The following is a 25,160-nucleotide window of genomic DNA, read 5'->3' on the forward strand; positions in this document are numbered from 1 at the left end:
ATATGTTACCAATTAATGCCAAAATGTCACCTTTGTTCGATCGCAGTTAGAGTGTAATCCGAACAAGTGCGCTTTAGAAAAACGCTTTATATTCCACTTATACAAGTTAAATGAAACAAGTTAGGGTATGTTTCTTTAAATGTACATTAATAGAAATCTTGCAATATTATTTCTATGCGTATATAATAAAATATGTCTAATGTCTGTAATTCCCGTGTACTCATCTAAATGATTTTAAAAAGGAAAATACCTACCGCCTAAATATTTCGTGTTGGTATCATGTGAGGTGACGGGCTATGACGCGGATGACGTGCAACGGTAAGTACGAGTAGGGGAAAGTGAGGCAAAATGGTCCCTCTAACATCTTTTTAGGCTACACATAACAAAAAACGAAATATTTAAGCACAATTTAATTAGACAAGAACTTGCGTATAATAGAACATATTTCTTTGAAAAATTTTTATTTAAGTATAGAGTTAAAAGTAAAACATTATTTTTAAAAAGCCCTAAAGGGACCATTTTACACCATGGTTAGGGTAAAATGAACCCATCCATGAGGTAAAATGGCCACTATTGTTATTTTGTAAAGGAAACGTAAATTCTACATTTTTATTTACAAAAATCGCAAATACACAATTTCTGCTTTCCAGTTACACCCGCACACAATAAATGACACCATTTATTGCACAAACTGCACTTGATCCAAACCTCCTTCGCCTGCGATTTACTGAATAATTCTTAGCAAAATATACAGGCAACGTCATCTTCATCATCATCAAATCTCTTATTTTCTTTGTTTCTTCGAAACACCTTTTTGCTGAGAGCTTTTCTAGCTGATAGTGGAGTTGGCTTGGGTGTTTTTTGTTTTGCTTTCATCAAAAAATAATTTGGTGTGGAGGTGAAAACAGTCGATCCTTGCGAAGGCCTTGAACTCCTTGTCTGAGGAGGTGCCTGAGGTAGTGGATATATATCATATGGAGTTACAAAAGTATCGTCCAGCGATGATGGAATTTCATTTTGTTTTGAAGTGCTAATTTCGGAAATTGGGATTGAATTACCAACTACGGAGCTTGTAACGTCAACTTTATGATTTGAAGCAACAACTTCCGGATTTAAAGCTGCAGTGACTATAGTTTCATTGTCCGATAATTCCTCCGGATTGTTTCCAAAAAGGCTGACATCATCCGAAGATTGTCCACTAGCTTCCTATTCCTCTGAATCGTCTGATGAAGATATATTACGAATTTTTCTTTTCCCTATAGATAAAGCCCTTACAAGAGAAGAAGTATCTCTTTGTGGAGAAGGGGTTCATTGTTCGTGGATGGGATCAACGGTTTCATTTTCCACTAGAGGTCGATCAGTCTTATACGATGCTTTAAATTTCCAATCTGGGAATATGTTCGGATTAAAATGATAAATGCCTGTTTTCTCTAATCCACTGAGTCCGTTGTTAAGTGTGGCAGCTCGTCGGTACAATTTTCCGAACTATGTTATACAGAATTACGACCTTTCCAGGGTTTGCCTTAAGCCATAAAATAATTTCCTCATTAAAATACGTCATTAGAGGTGAAAATACTGCTATATCCAATGGCTGCATCTCGTGCGTGCAATGTGGAGGAAACGACAGCATTATAATGCCATTTTCTCTGCAGTATTCTATAGATTTGACAGATTTGTGGCTTGAATGACCATCAGTCAATAATAGAACCCTATTTTCAACTGAGCACTGTGTATGCTATTGGAAATGCTTTAAAAACAGAATGAAGGTGTCAGATTTCATGTATCCAGATTCGTTGTAAAGAGAAAGTGTTCCAAGTGGGGCACCTTGAAATAATAATTCATTCCTTCGTTTACGTGGGAATATTATTGCTGGAAGGATGAATTGACCTACAGCATTTACACAGAGAACAACGGTGACATTTTGTCCTCTTTCAGCGCTTGTTAGGAAACCAACCTGTTTCCGTCCTTTATGTGCTAAAATTTTGGGTAACTTGCCAGGGACCGTTTGGATGCCAGACTCATCCATATTATATATCCTCATAGGGTTAATGTTATTTTTATTTTGTATTTCATCTAAAAGAGAAAAAAACTTAGCGACTGCCTCTTTTTTAAAGCCTCTCGCCCTGGCAGCTGAGGTAGCCTCAGGAGTTCTAAAAGAAATCTCTGGGTGTCTCTTTAGAAAATCTCTAAATCAAGGCGTTCCAGCTGACTTTTTGTTTTTAGAAAACCTGTGTTTAATACCATTCCTCTCCGCAAGGGAGTACGCCATTTCACAAATAATGTTTTTCTTCGTCATGCCAAATAGTCGGTCTTCCATCTGTAAAACATACTCCTTTAAGGAAGTCTCCAATTTTTCGGGCAATGTTGTAGTGAATCGACCAAGTATTTTCGAATAACCTGTTGCCTAAAAGAAAGTAACGCTAATTTTTTGACATCTCCTTTATAAATAAACTAGTCTACTTTTAGTTCACTTACCAATACATTTCGATTTTTGGCCCTTCTTTTTAAAGTACTTAAAGGCAGATTATAAAGCCTAGCAGCTCTTTTAAAAGGCATACCGTTAGAAATATTTTCCAATGCAAGTTTCATTGAATTTGAATCCCATTGCTGTCTTGTCGTCTTCCGAACATAAGTCCTAACCATTATTTCTGTAAAGATAATATAACTACATTTGATTGTTATAAAAAATATTTCTGTATAACTCAAAACTTTATTTGATAGGCTAAGCAAGGGTAAAATGGTCCCCGGGGTCATTTTGCCTCAACATGGAGGGACCATTTTACCTCAAAATCTGATCAAATATAAAAACTAATTTACATGAGTGACTTCTGATAATTAGAGAAATTGTAACATATCTGATATAAACAGAAAGAATACCTTTTTAAACTCCATTAAAAAAATTCTACTTACTTTAATTAAAACGCCTAAAAACACAATTTTTGCGAGCACGAAATTAACAATATCACGTGTGTTTTTATAGGTTATATTAAAACTAGCCTAATATGCTTCGCATATCTTCACAGCTTCGTACATAGGTGGCGCTAGTAGTACTGAATATAATAAAGAAAGCTAAACGATGGTTTTATGAAAATTATGAGAAATATGTTGGGGGACCATTTTTCCCAGGGGGACCATTTTATCCGACTTTCCCCTATATTAGACCGACTGATATCTTTATTGTTTCATTTACTGTTATATGTAAAGCCTTTGATTTTCTCTTGTATTTATGACAAGTCTTAAGTAGATATAATATATGCCTAAAGTATCTTGGAAACGATTTTCACGATTTACATAAATTTTGCTTTGTGAATGTTATATAACCGATTTCATGGTAAAATTTACATTGTCAGATTTAAGGTTTTTGGGAAATACACGAAGTTTTTTAGTTCAAATTGATAAGAAGAAACATAGGAATTCTACCAATACATATAATAAATAATGCGTGCTACAAATACACACAACCAAACTTATATGGAATCATCATGTATTTCAAAGCTATATTTATTTCTTTTGAAAAAACTCTTTATTGTTGCGAAGAATAAAGGTTTTTATTGAAGGTTTTATTGCGAAGGATTGAAAACAAATCGATAAGACAATCAGATAGTACAGCTCGGTACGGTATAGGTTATTTGCTTGAGTTACAAATTGAATGAAAATAAATAAATTAACTTTTGCATCCAGAAACGAAACTATGCCTCATGTGGGGTTATAGAACTTACAACGGGGAAAGATTATTCGTCTTGTGGAGCAAGTAATAGAGGGACATAGCTGCAGAGCTAGGCGTAACACAGGTCGTTCTGTACACAACCCATGCTAGGTAACAGGAACTAGGAAAGCTCAAAAATAAAGCAAGGGAAAGTCGCCAAAAAGCACTAACGGCTCGCCACAATCGTTTAATTGTCCAATCAGCTGGAAGACAGCCAACCATTTCTCACCTGCAGCTCCAAAGGCAGCTTTTGGAAGCTACAGGTGTAACTGTTTCAGTTGAAACGATAAGAAGAAGAGTTCGTGCCAAGAAGTATACAGCAGGAAACAGTTATGGGTTTCCGAGTTATCCAGGCAGCAGAAGATTGATCGCCTAAACTGTTGTCTTCACCACCAAAACTGGAACATTGAGAATTGAGAAAATGTGCTGTTTTCAGAAAAAGTCAGGATTTGTGTAAAATCAGATGACCCACTAAATCGTGTAATTAGAGGTCGAGGAAGACAAGCAAGAACGAAAACTGTCAGATCTGTTCATAAATATAAATGGGAAAGTGTAATGTTCTGGAGAGGAATTGTGTCCCGTAAAAGAACTGCTTTAATTTTCATTCAATCAACTTCAACTGCTCACAGGTATGTTGATAACCTGTAGTTAGGCTCTAGAGAGGTGCAACAGGAGAAAATTTAATTTTCATGCAAGATAATATACCTCCACATACCATTAGTGTGACTAGAGACATCACGGAAGCAGAAACTATCCCTTGTTTGGAGTGGCCTGCTTGCTCACCCGAGCTTAACAGTATAGAGTATTTGTGGGATATGCTTAAAAGAAAAATTAGAGCTCGCTGGGATAATCCACAAAACACCGCACGGCTAGTACAAGCTGCTCTTGAAGAATGGAGCAACCTACCACAACAAAATGTTGATAATTTGATTAGGAGCCCAAGCAAACTGATGTTGCATAAGCACTAGAGGTGATAACACTGACTATCAAAAAAAAAACAAAAAAAAATAAAATCAATTTAAAGTTTATTTGTTTTACTTTGAAATTTATTATATTATTGACTTTAAAACAACTAGTTTCAATTTGTTTTTTAAATTCTTTATTGTTTTATTAAATTTTTATGTATTTATCATTAAATTGCTTTAAAATAACTATTGTTTGACTTAGTTTGTCCGTTTTTTTTAAATTGACACGAAATAATAAGAAGTATCAGATGATTCCATATAAGTTTGGTTGTGTGTAATCAATACATATCTGGAGGGCCATTCTTCTTCTAGTTCGATGACCGTTATCGATGATTTGATATCATGTTAGCTACCATATTCGGTATCGTGACTTTATTAACAGCAGTTCTGAATAATAATGCAGTCGATTTTCTATTTGATAATTTCTTTCTACCAGGCCACGATTAAATTTTTGGATGGATAGCACTAAGAATAAGTTGGCTCGACCCAGCTTATTCTTAGTAGTTGTCTGTATATCCAAATCTCAAAGGCTTCCAAGCGTTTAAGCATAGCCTTACTTAGAGTCCACGTTTCCACTTCATACAGTAGCACTGAAAAAATATAGCAATGGTATTCAAACGCGACGGATAATACTACGATTGTGGCTGCAAAATACGTTTCTCATTTTGATAAACATAGCTCGGGCTTGCTTTATTCTACTTTGAATTTCTGCGGTTGGATCCCAGCTCTCATTTATATTCCTGCCGAGATACACAAATTTCTCTACTCTGTCCAGTATTGCATTTCCGACTTTCATACCGTCATCCTATATGTAATTTTGTTTGCTATCATATATTTAGCTTTCTTAATATCATTGATTTCTAATCCCTACTGATCACTGATCACAGGTTTTTTTCTTGTGTTTATTAGACTTGGAAGGTGTTCTCCGCAATTAGCAGCCAGCAACACAGTAGCCGGGGCATATCTAACATTGTTGACGGTTACTCTATTCACATTAGTACCTTCTGTTATCTCCATTAAGGCTTCCTTAAATGTACAGTGTTACAGCTGTACAGTCTTGTCGCCCTCCTCTTTTTATGTTTATTTCATCCGACAGATTTGTAATTATTCGTTAATATTTATCGTCCAATACAGATGTTTTCAATATTTCTAGCTTTTTGTTATGTAGGACATTGTCAAAAGCCTTTTCAAAAAGATTTCACATAATGTATACATCTTGATTAGTACTTGGAGATTGAGCAATGCTTCTCCCGTATCCAAGCCACTCCTAAATCCTAATTGAGTATTGCTAATTCTCTCTTTTAATATCGTGTATGTATATTCTGATTTTTGTTACTCGTAGGAAGATCTTGAAAACGTAACTCCTCAGACTTATTGTCCGATAATCAGTGCATGTATTTGCAAGCTGTTTGTTTGGTATTGTGATTAATGTCGACTTTGGTTAGAGATTTAGTTAGACAATCAGTTGGTAAACTGATTTTAGCACTTTAGTATTTTAGTATTTACTTTTTACTTCATTTTTTTTAACTAAGTTAATGGCACTGGCGTAGCCAAAAGGCCAGTCATGTTTTCTTATAGTTTTATCAACCATTGCTTACTTATACTTACATTTATACAGAGTCGGTATTTTCTTATCGATGGTATGGGCTTTTAATAAGAGCAACAAAGAGACATGCATTTATTATACATTTAAAACGGGTTAGAAGATATTGGGCGGCCGAAGTAGGAAGAGCCACCAAAAAATTTCGCGTTGTAGGTATGGCTTTGTCAGACAGCGTTGCCGAATTTGGAAATTATCAAAAGAAAATATTAAAGTAGAAAAAGTAATATAGTTAACTTTTTGTAAACAGATATAATAAACAAATTATTTAAAAATAACAAAATATTGTTTTCATCCATTTTAAAAAAATGTGAAAACGTTGAATTATAATTCAACGTTTATTTTTTTACTTATATTTTTCTTTTAAATAATTTGTTTAGTAGATGTACTTATTTGTTCACAAAAAATAATATAGGTACAGTAATGAGTGCGCTATTAAGAACCGGCAAAATAACGCAAAAGATGGAAAGCATAATACGTTGTGAAATAAAAAGAGATGAAACTAATAGAGATGTAAAATTATCGATAGGAACCTATAAATTTACATAACATTACATAGTTTCGCACCTTTAGACATATCTGAGGAGTATAACAAATCTAACCGTGACAGGAGAATTTTATAAAATTCTAAATGTTTTCTGTCACAGACGTCTGAAGGAGGGAAACTATGTAGGTACCTGATGTAATGTAAACTTATAGGTTCCTATCGATAATTTTACACATCTACTAGCTTCATCTCTTTTTATTTCACAACGTATTAGGTTTTCCATCTTTTGCGTTATTTTGCCGGTTATTAGCGCGCTCATCACTGTATTATTTTTTTTTTCTACTTTGATGGATAATTACGCATGTCTGTCTCTCTCAGAGACTTTGTAAACACAACTTTTCCGTCATTAGATAAGACAGGACAAATGAGCTGTCGAATGAAAGTTCATTACCCAACGATCTTATTAAGGTGAGAAATTTGACCTTGCACTTCCAGTTTTAGAGTTGAAACTTAAAGTACTATTTTAAAGTCGCCCAATAAATATTATAAACGACTTATTATTGGACGCGCTTTAGCAAGACGAAAACCATTATATTTTTCCGGCTTTGTGCAAGTCTGTCCGTCCGTCTGTCTATCGAATATAACTCCTACGTTATTAAAACACTCAACTCCGGTAGCAAGATAATATAGCAGGAGACCTGAAAGCTACGGGCGTGGAGAACTGGACAGAGATTGTCTAGGACAGAGAAGAGTGAAGGCATGCTGTCGAGTGGGCTAAAGCTAAAACCCACGAAGGGTTGTAACGCCACGTAGTAAGTATGAGGTGTCGAATTAAGGATGGTATTAAAGCTGAGAAATTGGACTTCACACTTCCGGTTGCAGAGTTGAAACTGGGAGTAGTGTTTTAAAGCCGCCGAAATAGTACAAGCGACATATTATTCGATGCGCTTTAGCAATACGAAGACAAGGTATCAAATTAGATCTTATAACCCAAAGATGGTATCAGTTGCAACCGGAAGTACTGTTTTAAAATCACCGAAATAGTACAATACATTTGTTTTCGTCTTGCTAAAGCGTGTTAAATAATACATTGCTTGTATTAATTCGGCGTCATTAAAACCGTACTCCCAGTTGTAACTCTATAAACGGAAGTCCGAGGTCAAATGTCTTACTTCTAATGCCATCTTTGGGTTATAAGCTCTCATTCGACACATCATTTGTCATTCTAATTTTTTTGTCGGACTTGACTAATACCGGAAGCATCTTGCTACGGCGCGTCGAATAATATGTCGCTTGTACTATTTCGGCGACTTTAAAATAGTACTTGTGCGATCAAGTTTCTCACTTTAATAACATCCTTGGGTTAAGAGCTTTCACTCTTACACCTCATTTGTCCTTCTGTCTGATCTTATGACGGAAAAGTTGTGTTTACAAAGTCTCTGGGACGGAAAAACTTGCATAATTAAAGTAGAAAACATATTATATTAATTTTTGTTAACAAATAGTGTAGGTACTAACCAAATTATTTAAAAGAAAAAATTAATAAAAAAATAAACGTTGAAATATAATTCAACGTTTTCACATTTTTTAAAATTGGCGAAAACAATATTTTTTTACTTAAGTTTTTTTCTTTTAAATAATTTGTTTATTATATCTGTTTACAAAAAGTTAAATATATTATTTTTTCTATTTTAATATTTTCTTTTGATAATTTCCAACTTTGGCAACACTGTCTGACAAAGCCATTACCTACGACCCGAAATTTTTTGGTGACCCTTCCCAGTTCCGCCACGTTCGACCGTCCCACATCTTCTAACCCGTTTTAAATGTATAATAAATACATGTCTCTTTGTTGCTCTTATTAAATGCGCATACCATCGATAACAAAATACCGACTCTGTATACGTGGTACATTGAGTAACAATAATTTGTATACAATACAATATTGGTATGTTAGTAAATGCCTAATGATTTTGTTTGCATATTTTTATTATTATTTTTTTATGTATTTTTTTTTGTTTTTTTTTTGTTTTTTTTTTGTTTTTTTTTTAATTTTTGTATTTCTTTTCGTTTTATTAGGATTTATGTATTTTTTTTATTGTTTTGTTTTTTTATATTATTATTATTATTTTTTTATTTTTAGTACATATTTTATTTTGTTGTTTGTCTTTTTTATTTATTTTTTTAATTATTTTTTCGGTTTAGGCTTACAATGAAAAAATTTTTTTTGTCTGTCGCAATACTGCTTACAATGTAATGTTAGTAGATTTTACATACTGATATATTATAATATTATAAATACTATTATCCTCTAATGTCAATAGATTTGAAACATTTATTGGAAATTTCATATTGTAAGATATTAAATTTTGATAAAGCTTGTCAATTTCTAATTTTTTTAAAGGACATTCTAAAATAATATGTTGTAAATCGGCAATTTCATCACAAAGACATTTATTATTATCTAACAAACCTTTTTTTTTTTTTTTTTTTTTTTTTTTTTGGGAGGTGGGAATCTTCTCAAGACCGTCTGGGAAGGTGTCCCAGGTGTGTCGGATTCGGTCCGTCCTATCTGTATCACGGGCCGCCTACCGACTAAACCCACCCCCTCTTTTCTCCAGCCGACGGGTCTGGGACCGCTCTTAGCGAGCATATCTGACCCGTCGACCTTACTCATATCTCCCCTCCGGCACTCCTAGCGTGCATTCCATGAATCAGTTGGCCCCCGGGTCGACCCCCCGCCCACGCCCCGCACCAGGCCAGTCAGCGTAGCGACCGTCTGGCGCAACCCGTGCGCAGGTAGGGCGACAAGGAGGCCCCCAATCCCGGATAAAAACAGCCAGAAGATGTCAGTTGGCAGTTACGAGCAACTCCAGTCGTTCATACTTTCATCTATGCACTCTTTCTCGTCCGCTCCTTCATACTTTCTCTCATTCAACTCCAATCATTCATACTTTCATCTATGTAAGCTTACTCATCCACCCATTCAGTTCGGAAATTAAAATGGGACAGTCGATGGTAAAACGATACAAGACATAACACAAAGGACTAAACGAGAGTGAAAAAAGAGAAGAAAAGAGCAGAGATAAAATGAGAGAAGAGAAAAGAAAGAGAAAAGACATAACGAAAAAGGAAAGAAAAAATAAAGGACAGTGAAGAAAGAAAAGATAGAACACATAGACAGGAAAAACCAAAAATAAAAATTGTTGGAAAGAAATATTAACTTATGTAAATAAAATTAAAGAGGTAAATAAATAAAATACGATAAAATAAATAACTAAAAATATGAAAAAGTAAAATAAGTAAATAAAAAAATAAAAATAAAAATGGGCAGTCAGCGTGGTTTGGATGTAAAGGGTCCGCCCCCCGCTGGTTGCCCGATCACAACACAAACACATTTTAAGAAAATAAATATAAAGCGGTCATCCCGCTTGCAGCCGCCTCTCTTTCTCTTCTTTGTGCTTTATTGTCTTTGTGACGAAGGCAATGATCAGCTCAAAGTCTCGTTTGCTGTCGATAGCTCTATCGATCAGCTCATGAGGCTCGCCTAGTGGAGATCCCAGGCCCAGCTGCAGTTCGGTACGCCCCGCGCGATAGGCAGGGCATACGAACACGACATGCCGCGCGTCATCCACCACACCACACTCGGGACATAGATCGTCCCTAGTTTTCCCAATACGGTGGGTATATTGTCGAAACGATCCATGCCCCGTCAGAAACTGTGTAAAGTAGTAGTTGACGCGCCGATGCCGACATCCGTACCACCTCACTACATCCGGGATCAGGGATCTCGTCCAGGCGGCCCTTCCGACTTCGGCTGCCCATTCCCTCTGCCACGTCTCTAAACTTCTAGCTTTCTCCAGTGGTCCTGAACCTATCGCCCCGTTGCCCCTTCGGTACATTTGGACTCTCTCCCTGGCCAGGATGTGCACCGGCAGAGAACCAGCCACTACCTGTAAAGCAATGGTTGATACAGTCCTGTACGCGCTGCACACTCTGATCAGGGGTTTCCTTTGAGCCCTCAGAAGCATGTCTTTATACTTTTTCATCCGGAGGACCTCATGCCACACTGGGGCCCCGTATAATATTATGGATAATATTGATTGTAACATCATTAGCCTCTTCTGGGATCCGGGCCCCCCTATATTTGGCATTAGTTTATTCAGCGTTGAGGTCCTCTCCTCCGCCTTTCGACATGCTTCTATCACATGTTGTCCAAATGTCAATCTCTCATCCAAAGTTATGCCTAAATACCTTACTGTCCGTTGGGGTATTATTTCGGAACCTTGATATCTGAAAACTGTATCATCTCTTTTTCTTGGTCCCCTCAAGATTATTATTTCTGTCTTTTCTACTGCTAACTTTAAATCGTTTTTCTCTATCCACGCCGCGGTCTTCTCTATAGCTTTATTTACTTTTTCCGTTATACCCCGACTCATATCATCTTCCACCAGTAAGGCTAGATCGTCCGCGTATGCTATCGCTCTAACTCCTGTTCTCTTGTGAATTTCTAGTACCCCGTTATATAATATATTCCAAAGTAAGGGTCCCAGGACTGACCCCTGGGGTACTCCCGCGGTCATTTGTTTCTTTTTCTTCTTCGATATGCATACGGATCTCTCAGATAGATAGTCCTTAATTATGTTGGACAAATATTCCGGAGCACCACATTCGCCTATTCGGTTCACTATGAGGCCCCAGTTTGCTGAATTAAAAGCGTTTTTTATGTCCAACAGAACAAGGACCACCCATCTTTTCTTGCTTGTCTTAGCCGCATCCCTTATCCAGGTAGCGGCATCGACTGTCGATCTACCTTTTCTAAACCCATATTGTTGACTAGATAAAACTCTCTTATCTTCCAACATGCCCTCCAGCCTCCTCTTGACAAGTCCTTCATAGAATTTACCAAGACAGTCCAGGAGGCATATTGGCCGATAAGAAGTTGGTGAATCAGGGGGTTTCCCAGGCTTTAGGAGTAGAACCAAGTTCGCTTCCTTTAAGTCCCTGGGAAACTCTTGTTTCTGCAGTAACTCATTACATATTTTTCTGATCAAACCTGGTTTCTCTGTTGCTATAATCTTTATTGCCTCTGGTGGCAGCCCGTCAGGGCCGGGAGCTTTCCCTGTCTTCATTTCCTGACCAGCGGTTTTTATTTCCTCTTCCGTGAACTCCTCGACCATGGTAGGAAATACCTTAATAAAATTCTGTGGTTCCTTAGTGGGGAAGAGGAGCTCAGCTGATTTCATCCGCTGGTCTTCGTCGAGTCTATATGGGGCCATTATCTTCAAGGTTTTCATTGTAATCCTGTATGCGTCGCCCCATATATCCTCGTCCAGTGCTTTTATCAGGGTCTGCCACTTTTCCTTTTTCTCTCGTTTTATTTTATTATTTAATGTTTTCTTTAAGTCTTTATATATTTCTTTGAGCTCGAGGTTGCCCTGGCTTCTCGTGTAAATCCTTCGAGCTCTGAGGCATCTCTCCCGTAAACCTTCTATCTCATCCGTCCACCAGTAGGGGGATTTTTTATCATTTTTCTTCTTAACGGTGGCCAACTTTGCTGCATTTTGTAAAGCTCTTCTCAGTTGGTCAAGGTCAGAAATCTCTTCTTCGTTTATTTTTCTGACCTCCGATAGGTACTTGCTTTTATTGAAGTATGATTCTGTGTGACCTATCGTCCGTTTTAATCCCCCTTTAACCTTTATCTCATATTGTATGTAACGGTGGTAGGTAAATAATTGATCGTCGAGGACGTCCCATCCGTGCACCTTTCTGGATAGCCCTTCGCTTGCGAACGTGACGTCAATATGTGATTGGCTGGCCCCCCTTACGAATGTAGGTTTGTCGTTGTTTAATACTTGGAGGCCAGCCTGGGCTATCCATTCATTCCATAGTTCCCCCTTTTTGTCGTTTATGGGGGAACCCCATAATCTGGACTTCGCATTAATGTCCCCGGCGATCAATATTTCTTTTTCGCTTATGGCGGTGCTCATTATTTCATCAACGATGGCTTCGTATCTCATCATAGGGATGTTCGGAGATATGTAGCATGCCAGGAGGCTGAAACCCTTCAACCTGATGAGGATATGATTCCCCCCCCTGACAATGCTCTGCACTCCCACATCCCTATTTCTAATGAACACCGCCACGTTCTTTCCATTGTCTTGAACCCAACCACCGCCCGACGTAATCTTTATGTTTGGTTCGGGGACGATGAGCAGGTCTATGTCTAGCTTGCAGGCTTTTGCGAGGACAAGGTCGTGCGCTCGACGCGCCCTGCCCACGTTTACCTGCAAAATCCGTATACCAGGTTGATCCTTGAGGTCCACTTTGGTTCAGTTCCCTGAGGTCGTTTCTGCAACGGATTCGCGTCTTTCTACTGAATTAAAATTCCTACAAACTACAAAAAATAAATAAATATATATAAATAAAATAAATAAGTTGGTAAAATAGTTAAAATTTGTATAAATAAAATTATTTAATAAATAAATTATATAAATAGGTAAAGAGAATAAATAAAATGAAATAAATAAAATAAATAAATGAAATATATAAACAAAATTTGTATAGATAAAATAATGGGGTGTTTGATTTTCAATAGAGTCTATTCTTCGCGAAACTCTGTGAGAGGTGGCTTCCTGTTTCACTGGTGGACCGTATAGGGGCCCACTCCCGTTCTCCAGAAAGCAACCTCTCACCTTTTCACTGTTCTTTCTATTTTTATTTTTATTACTCACCCTTCTGGAGTTCCCCATTTCTTCCCCTGCCGTACACCCACGCCCTATAGGCTGGGCATTGCATACGGTCCATCCTGTGTCCCTCTTCTTTACAGGTTAGACAGTATGACGCACTGCTACACTGTACCGCAGTATGTCCCGTTTTAAAGCAGTTGTAGCAGCACGCTACCCTGCTCTCCCCCTTACATTCGTAGGTGTTGTGTCCATAGTGAAGACACTTGTAACACCTTGTGGGGGTGTATCTTTCCATTATAGGGCATGACACCCAGCCTATCACTATCGCATTATATTTGCGTAGCTCCTCCGCTTTTGTAGGGCGCACGGCTATGGTGGCAACCTGCTCCCCTTGTCCATTTGTTCTTAGCATTTTTATACTTACCTCTTCTTTGGGTATTCCCGTATAGACCTTAATGGCATCGTGCAAAATTTCTTCTGTGACCCCTGGGTGCAGTTTAGTAATCGTGAAATTATGCTCCTTTCTCCTAATTGCCATATTCATGCCGGACATCCTAGTATCCATTTCCTTTCTTAGCTTTTCAGCAGCTCCCTTCCCCTTTAATTTTACGAGGATATCCCCCCCGTCTGTCTTCTTCATCCTGTCTACTTTAATTCCAATTTTTCCTATATCGATCTTTTGGTTCATTTCCTTCAAGACGTCGGTATATTTCTTCCCACCAGTTTTGATTAGAAGGGCCTCTTCATGTTCTTGTCTAGCCCCTTTATCCATTTCTTTCCCTCTAATCACGATTTCCCACGTTATATTTTCTCCCCGACCCACGAATTCTAAGGCTTTCCGCACGTTTTCTTTATTTATTTCATTATTTATGATTACACGAATTGTTTCCGGCGGTTCTTCCCTCTCTTTGATTTTCTTCATGGCCCTCTCGGCCATTTCATACATACCTTGCTTCCTAGTTTTTGCTACGTACGTGTACCACAGCCTTTTTCCGGTGGCCATGGAACTTTTTTTCACATTTTCTATATATTCAATGCTTCCCTCTTTACAACCTTCAATAATTTCATAAACATCTTCCCTGATTGTGCGTATGGCGCTTTCTACCCCTCCCTCTTTTATATCGTTATTCGTTACTATCAAACATTCCTTCTTCTCTATCGTGTCTTGTAGGCCCCCCTGTTCCCATTTTGTTTTTTCGTATACTTTTTCTTCCCATTTCTTTTTGTATATTTGACTAAAATGATTAATGTTCCCCCCTTCGTTTAGGACTCTTAATATTTTTTCCGTTTCTTTTTTTTGTCTTTCCTGTTTTATTTTGATTTTACATTGTTCGCATTTCGTGTCTTCTTCCTCCCTTTGTGTCGTTTGATTTTGGGTTTGGCTAGTCTTGTTTTGTATGGTTGTTATTTCCCCTATTAACTTTCTCGCTTTCGCCTTTTTTTCTCCTTCTATGGATCCATTAGCATTTAGGATTTCTAGTACCTCCTTTAGCTTTCTTTGGATCCTCTCATTTTCGGTTTCCTCGGAATATGTTAGGCTTTCTTCTCGCTTCTCTTTCTTGAATTTTTCATTTATTTCGAGGCTATCCCCTTTCCTTTTTTTATTTTGTTTTATTTCTTCTTTATCCGCCTCATCGAACAGAAGAGCCGACAAGACGCTCTCTTCTGTGTCTTGCCACTGTACATTCCTTTGCTCTTCTTTTTCCCTTTTGGCTTCTGTTTCTTCCTCTTCTTCTATTTGCACTGAAGAATCATTCTCCCCTTTATCTTCTTCTTCTTTCTCTTCTTCTTTGTTGATTTCCTTTACCATATCATCCCCTACCAGTGTCGAGTGTTTTGGGGTACATGACCTGTTCATCTTTGGCTGCCTATTATGCCACTCCAACATTTCTTCTTCGAATCTTCTTTGTTCCTCTTCTTCTGATCTGCCGTCTTGCGGCTGTTCTTCCCTATTCTCATGTTTCTTGGTTAATTCATCGTCCTTTTTCACTTGCCTGTAGTCATCTTCCTGTTTTCCTATTTCTTTTTTTGTTTTTGTAGTATCCATATAAGTCCCACGAGTCGGGACGTGTTACATGTCCGGCGCGGCAGTGCGCCCTTACCGCGCTAAGACTGCATTACTTCGGGAGGTCGCCAGGTATCCCGAAGGGATCGTTTGCGATGCTCTAACCCTCGCATCTCTCATATCTTTGGCACGATGCCTTCCACCGTGATAGTGGGGATTATTTTATTGAGGTTTACTCCTCTAGGCTTTTTATCACGGTTGCCTCCGGACGCAGTGGCAGTCTGTATTCACAGGCTACCTGGAATTTCCGCGTAACTGCTGCCTCCCCTGTCACGCGGGATTTGGAATGGATATGTGGTAGGAAAGGTACTTTGGTGGGGTAAGACATGGCGACTACTCGCAGTGGGTATGTCGAGAAAGTTCTCGAATAAAGATTTGTGATCGGAGTTCGACGTAGAGCCCCAGCATGGTGCGTGGGGCTCCCCCTCGACCTCCGGCAACAATGCTGGAGTGGGCGAGAATAACTTTAGGGATTAGAGTAGTCGTAGGGAAGTTGGAAGGTGAAATACAATAGCTGAAGGCGAAGGCGTCGCAACTGCTCACCTCAGTTGCGACGCCTTTTAGCGTCCAGCGGCGGTGTCCGGCGCTCACCCGGTGCACAGTCGCTGGACGCTGGGACTGTTCTTGGTTTCATCGGTCGTGCTCCCCTCACAGTTTTAGGGACCACGACCGGTTACTCGGCCCTCCCACCGTCGTCGAGGTAGAAATACAGCCCCGGGGAGGGATCTAACAAACCTATTTTACATTTATACACGGGAAATAAGGCATGATTACAGCGCATTCGACTTATAATCCGAATAATTGAACGATTACATATATTCTCAAACCATGGTTTGTCCCTTATTTTTGGTTGTATATTCTTAAAAAACTGTCCCTTCTCTCCTAATTCATATTTTAGCTGCCAATTTTCCTTTAGTTCCTTTCGAAAAATTGGAATAAAGTCAGACTCTGGTATTTTTGATCCGAGTATTCTTCCATTTTTCGCACCATTTTTTGCTAAAGAATCCACTTCTTCATTTTCTTCTATACCTGAATGGGCTTTGATCCATGAAATATAAATTTGTTTTCCCATACTTAATACATTGTGATACAATTCCAAAATATCAAGAAGTATATAATTTAAATTAGGATTTAAACAAAGGTTTTTAAGTTTTTCTACAGAACTTTTAGAGTCTGTGAATATAACAAATTTATCATCTTTTTGTTCTAAACACATACTAATTGCTAGTTTTATGGCAATATGCTCTGGACTGAAAATTGACAACATTTCTGGTAGTTTGTATATTAACTTAATATTTTTAGAAGGGTAATAAACGGCACAACCAACTCCATGTTCCGATTTCGATCCATCAGTATAAATTTTTCCATACTCCTTCCACTTAACTGTACATTCCCGATAATGTTCTTTTTGTATAATATCACTGTTTTGACACAAGTATCTAACATTAATATGAGTCTTTACTGGATATAGAAACATTTCATAGGGATAATTCCATAAAGGGATACCATTGGATTGATAAAGTTGTTCATATCTGTGTACATTGGTAATAAAACTTTCAACTAATAACGGTGTTTTTTTCTTCTCCCAATATTTAGATGTCAAAACCATACTGGCTAAACTGGATATTTTAGCCAACACCTTAGATTTCTGAGAACTTAACTTTAATACGAATTTGTCAGACAAAAATCTTCTACGCAGGTTCAGTGGTGCTTCACATGTTTCAGCTTCCATGACGTCTATAGGCGTACTTCCCAAGTATCCAATACTGAGTCGAAGACATTTGTTTTTTATTTGATCTATTTTTTTAAGATTTAATTCCGCTGCTGAATGGTAAAATAAAGAACCATAATCTAAAATAGATCTGACAAGTGTTTTATAAAACAGTAACATTATTTTTGGATCCCCTCCCCAGGAGGAATGACTGAAAGTTTTTAATAAATTTACACTATTTTCTGTTCTTTTGATTACATAATTTATGTGTTCTTTCCAATTTAATTTACAATCTAAAATTACTCCTAAAAATTTAGTAGAAGATTTGTAAGGAAATACATATTTTGATAACTTTATTTGAGAAGGACAACGAAATCTTTTTCTTGTAAAAGTAACTAATACTGATTTTTCTTCGGAAATTGATAAGCCATTATTGAAAGTCCAATTGTCTAAATTTTTTACGGCATAATTAAGTTGCTTATGGCTTATTTCAATGGATTTGTGACGAGTGTAAATAACAATATCATCGGCATATTGCAAAATAGATACATTTTGTGGGATGTCAACAATTAAATCACTTGAGTAAATTAAATATATTATAGGACTTAATATACCACCTTGTGGCAGCCCCATAGATGTTTCTCTGCATTCAGAGAATGAGTTATTTTCTCTGAAAAATAGATTTCTGTTGTTGTATGGAATATATACGTGTTTAGCTAGACTTTGAGGAATTCCCATTTGACACATTTTTAAATATAATATATCTAATTTTACGTTGTCATATGCCCCTTTTATGTCTAAAAATAAAGCTGATGTTGACTGGTCATTGGAAAGTGATAGTTGAATATCTGTAACAATATTGGCCAGGTTTTCATATGCCGATTTTTTTTTTCGAAACCCAATTTGAGAACTATGAATAAGGTTATTATATTCTAAAAAAAATTCTAGTCGTGATTTTATCATTCTTTCATATGTTTTTAAAACACATGTTGATAAAGAAATGGCCCTATATGACGATGCTTGATTTTTTGGTTTTCCTGGCTTAAGTGTGGGAACTAAAATATAGTTTTTCCATTGTGAAGGTATGTCGATTTTATTTAACCAAATATCGTTTAGTAGATTTAGAAGCAAAATTTTTCCTGGTTTTTAAAGATTAAACAACATAGAATAATGCATATTATCAAAACCTGGGGCTGTATTGGCAGACTTTTTAAATGCCGTATCTAATTCTTGTTTTGAAAACTGATTGGTGAGATAATTGACACTACTATGGTGTTCTGTCACTCCTGGACAGTCAAGAAAGATTGGATCAGGTGATACATATGGAGGAGTTAAAATGTTATGAAATTCCGCTCGCCATTCTTCTTGATCTGATTGAGTTTGATTAGAGATTTTGCGATTTTTAAAGTTATTTACCCTTTTCCATATAGTCTTAAGGGGTACTGATCTATTGAGAGATTTACAATAATTTATCCAGCTATCTTTTTTAGTTTGCTTAAAAGTTTTTTTTTGCTATAGCATCAGTTCTTTTATATTCTAACAAATTATCTAATGTAGGATTATTCATATATTTATGAAAACTATTTTTTCGTTTCTGTACTAAATACTGGCATTTTTCATTCCACCATTGTTTATTTTTATTTGAAAATTGATCAGATTTAAATTTAGGTATAGAAAGGTTTGCTGTGGTTTCTACAATTTGTATAAAAGAATTGTAATCACCAACTTCTGTTTTACTAAACTGTTCATGGGACTCCATATAATATAGATCCCAGTTAGTCTTTTTAATATTCCATTTTCTACAAGATAATGATTTATTAATTTTGGGAGACATATATATTTGTGTAATGCATGGAATATGATCAGACCCGTAAAGATCCTTTAATGTTTGCCAATGTAGTAAATGTTTTATACAAGGAGAACAAATTGTCAAATCGATAGCTGACTGAGTTTGTAAATAATTTCCTATAAATGTAGCTGTTCCATCGTTTAGATAGACAAGATTATTTCGATCTAGGGCTTTCATAAGTGTTATGCCGTAGCAGTCTGTGTTTGGCCCACCCCAAGCAATATTATGCGAATTAAAATCTCCTGTAAAGATTATAGGTGGCTTAAAAGAACTGAAGAATTTATCCCAAATATGCAAAGAAATTTTAGTTTTTGGTGGAACGTATAGCGATACAATAGTAATATTTTTTTTATCATTACATTTTACAATAATGGATGTTTGATTACAATTAGGTAGGAGAACAGAGATCGGTAGTTCCGTATACAAAAGTTTCGACTTAATAAGGATGGCCGTTCCACCACCACTGCGGTCTAAACGGTCATCCCTCACAATATTGTAGCCTGGAAGATTAAAATATATATTGGATGTAAATCTAGTTTCTGACAAGCAAGCTATATCAATGTTTTTCTCATTTAACAAATATTGTAAGTTTTCTTTATTTGAATTTGCCGATTTAAGATTCCATTGACAAAGAGTTATCTGATCCATGTTCAAAAAGGTTATTTAAACTAGCTTAAATAATATTTGTAATTTCGTTTTCTTGTATATCGAATTTATTTTTACTCTTTATTGTATTTATGGTTGATAAAACTATCTGAAAAATTAAGTTTGAAATTTCATTACCTTCGTTTTCTGAATTATTTTCTTTTTGGATATTGGAAAGATATTGTTCTGTGTTCAAAATTCCTCCTTTTTTAAACGGAAGGTTAACTGAACTAACAATGGACTGGTGCTCTGACAATGTGGGATCGGGAGATAAAGGATACGATCTTTTACTTTTTTTTGGAAAGCTGTTTAATTGTGCTTGAGAATATGAATGTGGATTTGATCGTTGAGAAATGGGTCGCGTATTGGACTGGTACGATATTGGTGGAAATGACTTGGACGATGTAGACGGTACATGAACATTAACTGAATTTAATAATGAATTTTGTTCTAGATTAGAATTAACTATTTTATTATCAATTGTGGTTGTAGTTAAATGCTTAGATACTATATCAGCGTAACTTTTTTTAGGAACACTACTATTTGCATCCTTGAAGGAACAATTTGACTGTGACATGTATGTATACACCGTTCTTAGGCGTCAACGCCCTTCGGTAGGGATCTATGGAGGAGTATCACCAAGCCGGAAGCCCTTATCCCTTCCCGTACCGCTCCTCCATAGGCCGATCAGACACCAGTTTATTCCAGACCAAGCCGTAGACTCTATTGAGTTTTATACTACGGCGTTGGCCTTTTATAAATTTCATGACCTAGCTAAGGCTCGAACCAGCGACCGCAAATCGCAAATCCACTAAACTTGTCGATCGACTGAGCCCCAGCTAACTGGACCGTCAAGACCGACTTTGACTGTGACATAATTTGTTTAATTTTTTCTTGTCTATTGTATTCTGGGCATCTACTAAAATCGTTTGTAAAATGGTTTCCATTGCAAGAAAAACACTTTACTGTAACTTTTTCTGATGAGCAGGTTACTGTGTCATGATTCTGAGAGCATTTCAAGCATCTTATTGTAGAACGACATTGCTTACCATTATGTCCGTAACGATAACAATTATTACACATTACAACCCTTTGTTTATAAACTTCTACTTCGTAAAGAACCTTATTTATTTCTACATACTTAGGTAGAGTTTGACTTTTGAAAGAAACCAAAATGGTACTTGTGGGTATTAATTCTATTTCGTTATTTGAATTTTTTATTTTTCGATTCATTCTTTTAACAAATTCAACTTCAAATTTACGATGAAAATCATAGGCCCTAATTTTATTTTTCAAATAATCAACTGGTAAATCTTTATCAATGTGTCTAATAATTCCCAAACGAAATATTAAAAATTTAGGAATGTATGCAGACAAATTTTTATTTTTTAAAATGTGTGATTTTATTAATATATTAGCACTTAAATAATCTTTCAACAATACCCGAATACGATTTTTCCCTATAGACTGTATTTGTTTTATTTTATTATCTAATTGCGGATATGATGTTAATATTATTTCTCCAATTTTTATTGCATTTAACTGCCCTGTATAATTATCCGTATTGTTTTCAATATAAATTTGAAAAGGAGCCGTGTCCGTAGACTGATAAAAGAATGTTGTTTTATCTTTTTTATCGTTATCATTAGAAACCGATAAACTCGGTGTTGGATTTAAACTAGAATCTACAAACTTTTCTTTCGATACAAACTGATTTTTGTTGTTTTGTTCATTTGCATGTTTATTTATTAAAGGAGAATCTATAACTAAATTTAAATTATTTGAACCACTTATCTGATTTGCAGGATCTATATTTTCTCCAGGATCTGGTTGAGGAGGGGGTTTCCCCTCACTATCCACCTCCATATAAATGCACTAGGAACTCACAATATCCTTATAACTCTAACTATATTTATTAAATAATAATTAATATTACTACTACACTATTAATAATTTTTCTATACTTTAACGATGTTCTCACCTACGCTGTTGAAGTACGACTGCTTTTTACTTCATCGGGACCAAGTGCTTTTCTACTTTTTGCCGTTTTTATTGCCAATGTAACCTCACCTCACTGGGCAGGACACGTCGCTAGAATGAAAGTGGGTAGGTGCACCAAAAGAATCTTGGAGTGGAGACCGAGAGCGGATAGACGAAACCCGGGAAGACCACCCACAAGATGGACTGACGACATAAAGAGGATTTGTACCAACTGGATTGCAGCAGCGCAAGATAGATCTGAATGGAAGTTTTTCTAGGAGGCGTCTGTTCAGCAGTTGACGACTATGGGTTGATGATGATGAACCTCACTTTCTGTTATATATGAACGAACCTGTTGTAGCAATCGGTGTATGTACAGTGTTCTACTCTTTCATCTTCAAATAATTCAGAAATGTAGTTTTTCCATTCTTTTAACTGTTCATTGATCTATCTAATATTCTGTGTTTGTTTTTGTGTTCTAAATTTTTGGATGATTGTTTCCCTTTGTTTCCGGTGATCTCTTTTAATTTCTTGTGCAGACGTAGTATATCGTGTTTCTTTTAAAAGTGTTCAAATTTCATTACACATTATTTTTTACTATTAAATACGATTTCTCATGTCGTCTTATAGACGAAGCAACGAAGCACTAAAAAGCCCAAAACCTAGTAATTTTGTGCAGTAAGATGAATCGTCATGGAACTTTTTGCATTCGATTAGAGAGAGTGTCAGGCAACTTTGTGTCAATTATTAAAAATCAGTCAATATCCATTAGTCGGGGGGTTTTTGGGGTCGCCGGCCACGAATTTAATGTTGGCGATGGCATCTAAGATACCTGGTGCCAAGGGTGGAACTCGTCGCCTAGAGTTTTTAGTTATAATTATCCAAAATCAGCCAAAAACTATTACCCTGGGGGTTTTGGGGGTCGCTAAGTACGAATTTCATATCGGCGTCGGTCTACAAGGTACCTGGTGCCCAGTGTGGAACTCATCGCCTGGAGTTTTATGTTATAATAATTAAAAATCAGTCAATATCCATTACACGGCGGTTTTTGGGGTCACTGACCGGGAATTTAATGTCGGCGATGGTCTCCAAGATACCTGGTGCCTAAAGTGGAACTCGTCGCCAGGAGTTTTTAGTTATAATTATTCAAAATTAGTTAAAAACTATTACCCTGGTGGTTTTGAGGGTCCGTGAGTACGAATTTCATGTCGGCGATGGTGCCCAATGTACCTGGTGCCAAGGGTTGGAACTCGATTCCTAGCGTTTTATGTTATAACCATTCAAAATCAGTCAATAACCATTACTCGGGGGGTTTTTGGGGTCGCTAAGCACAATTTAATGTTGGCGGTGGTCTCCAAGGTACCTGGTTCCCAGGATGCAATTCGTCGCCTGGAGTTTTATGTCATAATTATTCAAAATCAGTGAAAAACCATTAATCTGGGGGTTTTGGGGGTACGAAGCTTAGTACGAATTTCATGTCGGCGATGGTCTCTAAGTTACCTGGTGCCCAGGATGAAACTCATCGCCTGGAGTTTTATGTTGTAATTATTCAAAACCAGTCAATAACCATTATTCGGGGGGTTTTTGGGGTCTCTGAGTACGAATTTCATGTCGGCGATGGTCTCCAAAGTACCTGGTGTCTAGGGTGGAACTCGTCGCCTGCAGTTTTATGTTATATTCATTCAAAATCAGTCAATATCCATTACTTCGGTGTTTTGGGGATCGCTAAATATATTTTTCATTAATAATTTTTCTTAAAACACTTTTATATTATATCCTAAAAAATTAGCTATTTAAAAATTAGTTGAAAATTTTGTCGCTTTTAAAGCAGTTGTCGTTAAATTTTGACACTAATGACATTTATGAAATTTTGACATAATTGGCATTTCAAGGGTAATTAAGTTATTTCAGCGATTTTTTGTGTTTTATGCGGTATTATTTTAATTTTTAGATTTCTAGCCTGCTTTTATATAAAAAAATTTAGAACTCTTTAGCGAAGTATTAGTATAATATAATGTTGATGGATTACCGTCGAAGTCCGATTTGATCAACCAAAAAAGAAGATGTATATGGTGATTTTTCTATTGACTTTCTTGGGTGTGCAAAGTAAGTTTTTAATGTTGGTGTTTTGAAAAAGTCATATATTTTATACTTATTAGTTTTGTTAATTACAGAATAAATAATAATATTATAATATCAAGCCGTTTAAGATTGGTATTAAAGGAATTTTCATTATCTACAGTCTATAGCTGCGCTGTTTTATAATTTTGGTTTTCGAAATTGCGGAAGAGAGAAATTTGTGTAACTTCAAGTAAGTAAATATATTTTTTTATTGTATTTTACTTTTTTATTAATTTTTTCATTATATTATACAAATAAATTGATTATGAATACGTGCACTAACATTTAATTTAACACGTATTTTTTAGATTATTGTGTACCTACCTTGAAGATCATCGCCAACATGAAATTGGTGCCCAGCGACCCCTAAAACCTTCATAGTAATGGTTATTGACTGATTTTGTATGATTATACCATAAAACTCCAGGCGACGAGTTCCACCCTGGGCACCAGGTACCTTGGAGACCATCACCGTCATCATGAAATTCATGTTCAGCGACCCCCAAAACTCCCCGAGTAATTGTTTTAAATGATTTGTAATAATTATAACATAAAACTCCAGACGACGAGTTCCACTTTATGCACCAGGTACCTTGGAGACCATCGAACACATGAAATTATTGTTCAGCGACCCTTAAACTCCTCAGAGGGTTTAGCTTTAGTTTTAATGGTTATTGACTGATTTTTAATGATTATAACATAAAACTCCAGCAACGTGTTCCACCCTGGGCACCAGGTACACAGGAGACCATCGCCGTCATGAAATTCATGCTCAGCGACCCCCAAAACCTCCAGCGTAATGGTTTTAAATGATTTGGAATAATTATAACATAATACTCCATACGACGAGCTTTACCCTGGGCACCAGGTATCTTGGAGACCATCGACCACATGAAACTCTTACTCAGCGACCCCCAAAACCCTCAGAGTAATGGTTATTGACTGATTTTGAATGATTATAACATAAAATTTCAGGCGACGAATTCCACCCTGGGCACCAGGTATCTTGGAGACCATCGCCAACACTAAATTCGTGGCCGGCGACCCCAAAAACCCCCCGAATAATGGATATTGACTGATTTTTAATGATTATAACGTAAAACTCTAGGCGACGAGTTCCACCGTGGGCACCAGGTACCTTGGAGACCATTGTCGATATGAAATTCGTGCTCAGCGATCCCCAAAACCTCCGATTATAAAAATTCAACTCATTTCCATCAATATTGCCCGAGTTCTAAATTTTTCATTTTCACCTCTTCGAGATGCACTTTTAAAATGTATTTTCTTATGCACAAAAATTTTTGCCCTAGATGAATTTAGTTCACAAAGTTGCCTGACACTC

The 25,160-nt window shown here is 36.6% G+C and overlaps 1 protein-coding gene across 1 annotated transcript; it reads right to left on the minus strand.

The window, feature by feature from the left end:
• Positions 1-738: 738 nt before the first annotated feature.
• Positions 739-17,216, minus strand: LOC126893047 (uncharacterized). Its single transcript, XM_050662987.1, has 4 exons — positions 16,248-17,216; positions 9,061-9,231; positions 2,476-2,648; positions 739-1,206 (listed from the first exon to the last, which is right to left on the minus strand). The coding sequence occupies exons 1-4, from the start codon at positions 17,119-17,121 to the stop codon at positions 739-741; spliced, it is 1,686 nt and encodes a 561-aa protein (XP_050518944.1). The 5' UTR covers positions 17,122-17,216.
• Positions 17,217-25,160: the final 7,944 nt, after the last annotated feature.

The sequence above is a fragment of the Diabrotica virgifera genome, chromosome 10 (assembly GCF_917563875.1).
Source record: "Diabrotica virgifera virgifera chromosome 10, PGI_DIABVI_V3a".
NCBI lineage: Eukaryota > Metazoa > Arthropoda > Insecta > Coleoptera > Chrysomelidae > Diabrotica > Diabrotica virgifera.

Excerpts from the sequence above, each read along its gene's own strand:
- LOC126893047 (XM_050662987.1), bottom strand. The coding sequence starts at position 17,121 with ATGGTTTTGACATCTAAATATTGGGAGAAGAAAAAAACACCGTTATTA. Across the intron at positions 2,649-9,060 it reads ATTGACATTAGAGGATAATA|AAATAATGGTTAGGACTTAT; the intron begins GTATTTATAATA and ends TTATCTTTACAG. Across the intron at positions 1,207-2,475 it reads CCAAAAATCGAAATGTATTG|GAAGCTAGTGGACAATCTTC; the intron begins GTAAGTGAACTA and ends TCAGAGGAATAG.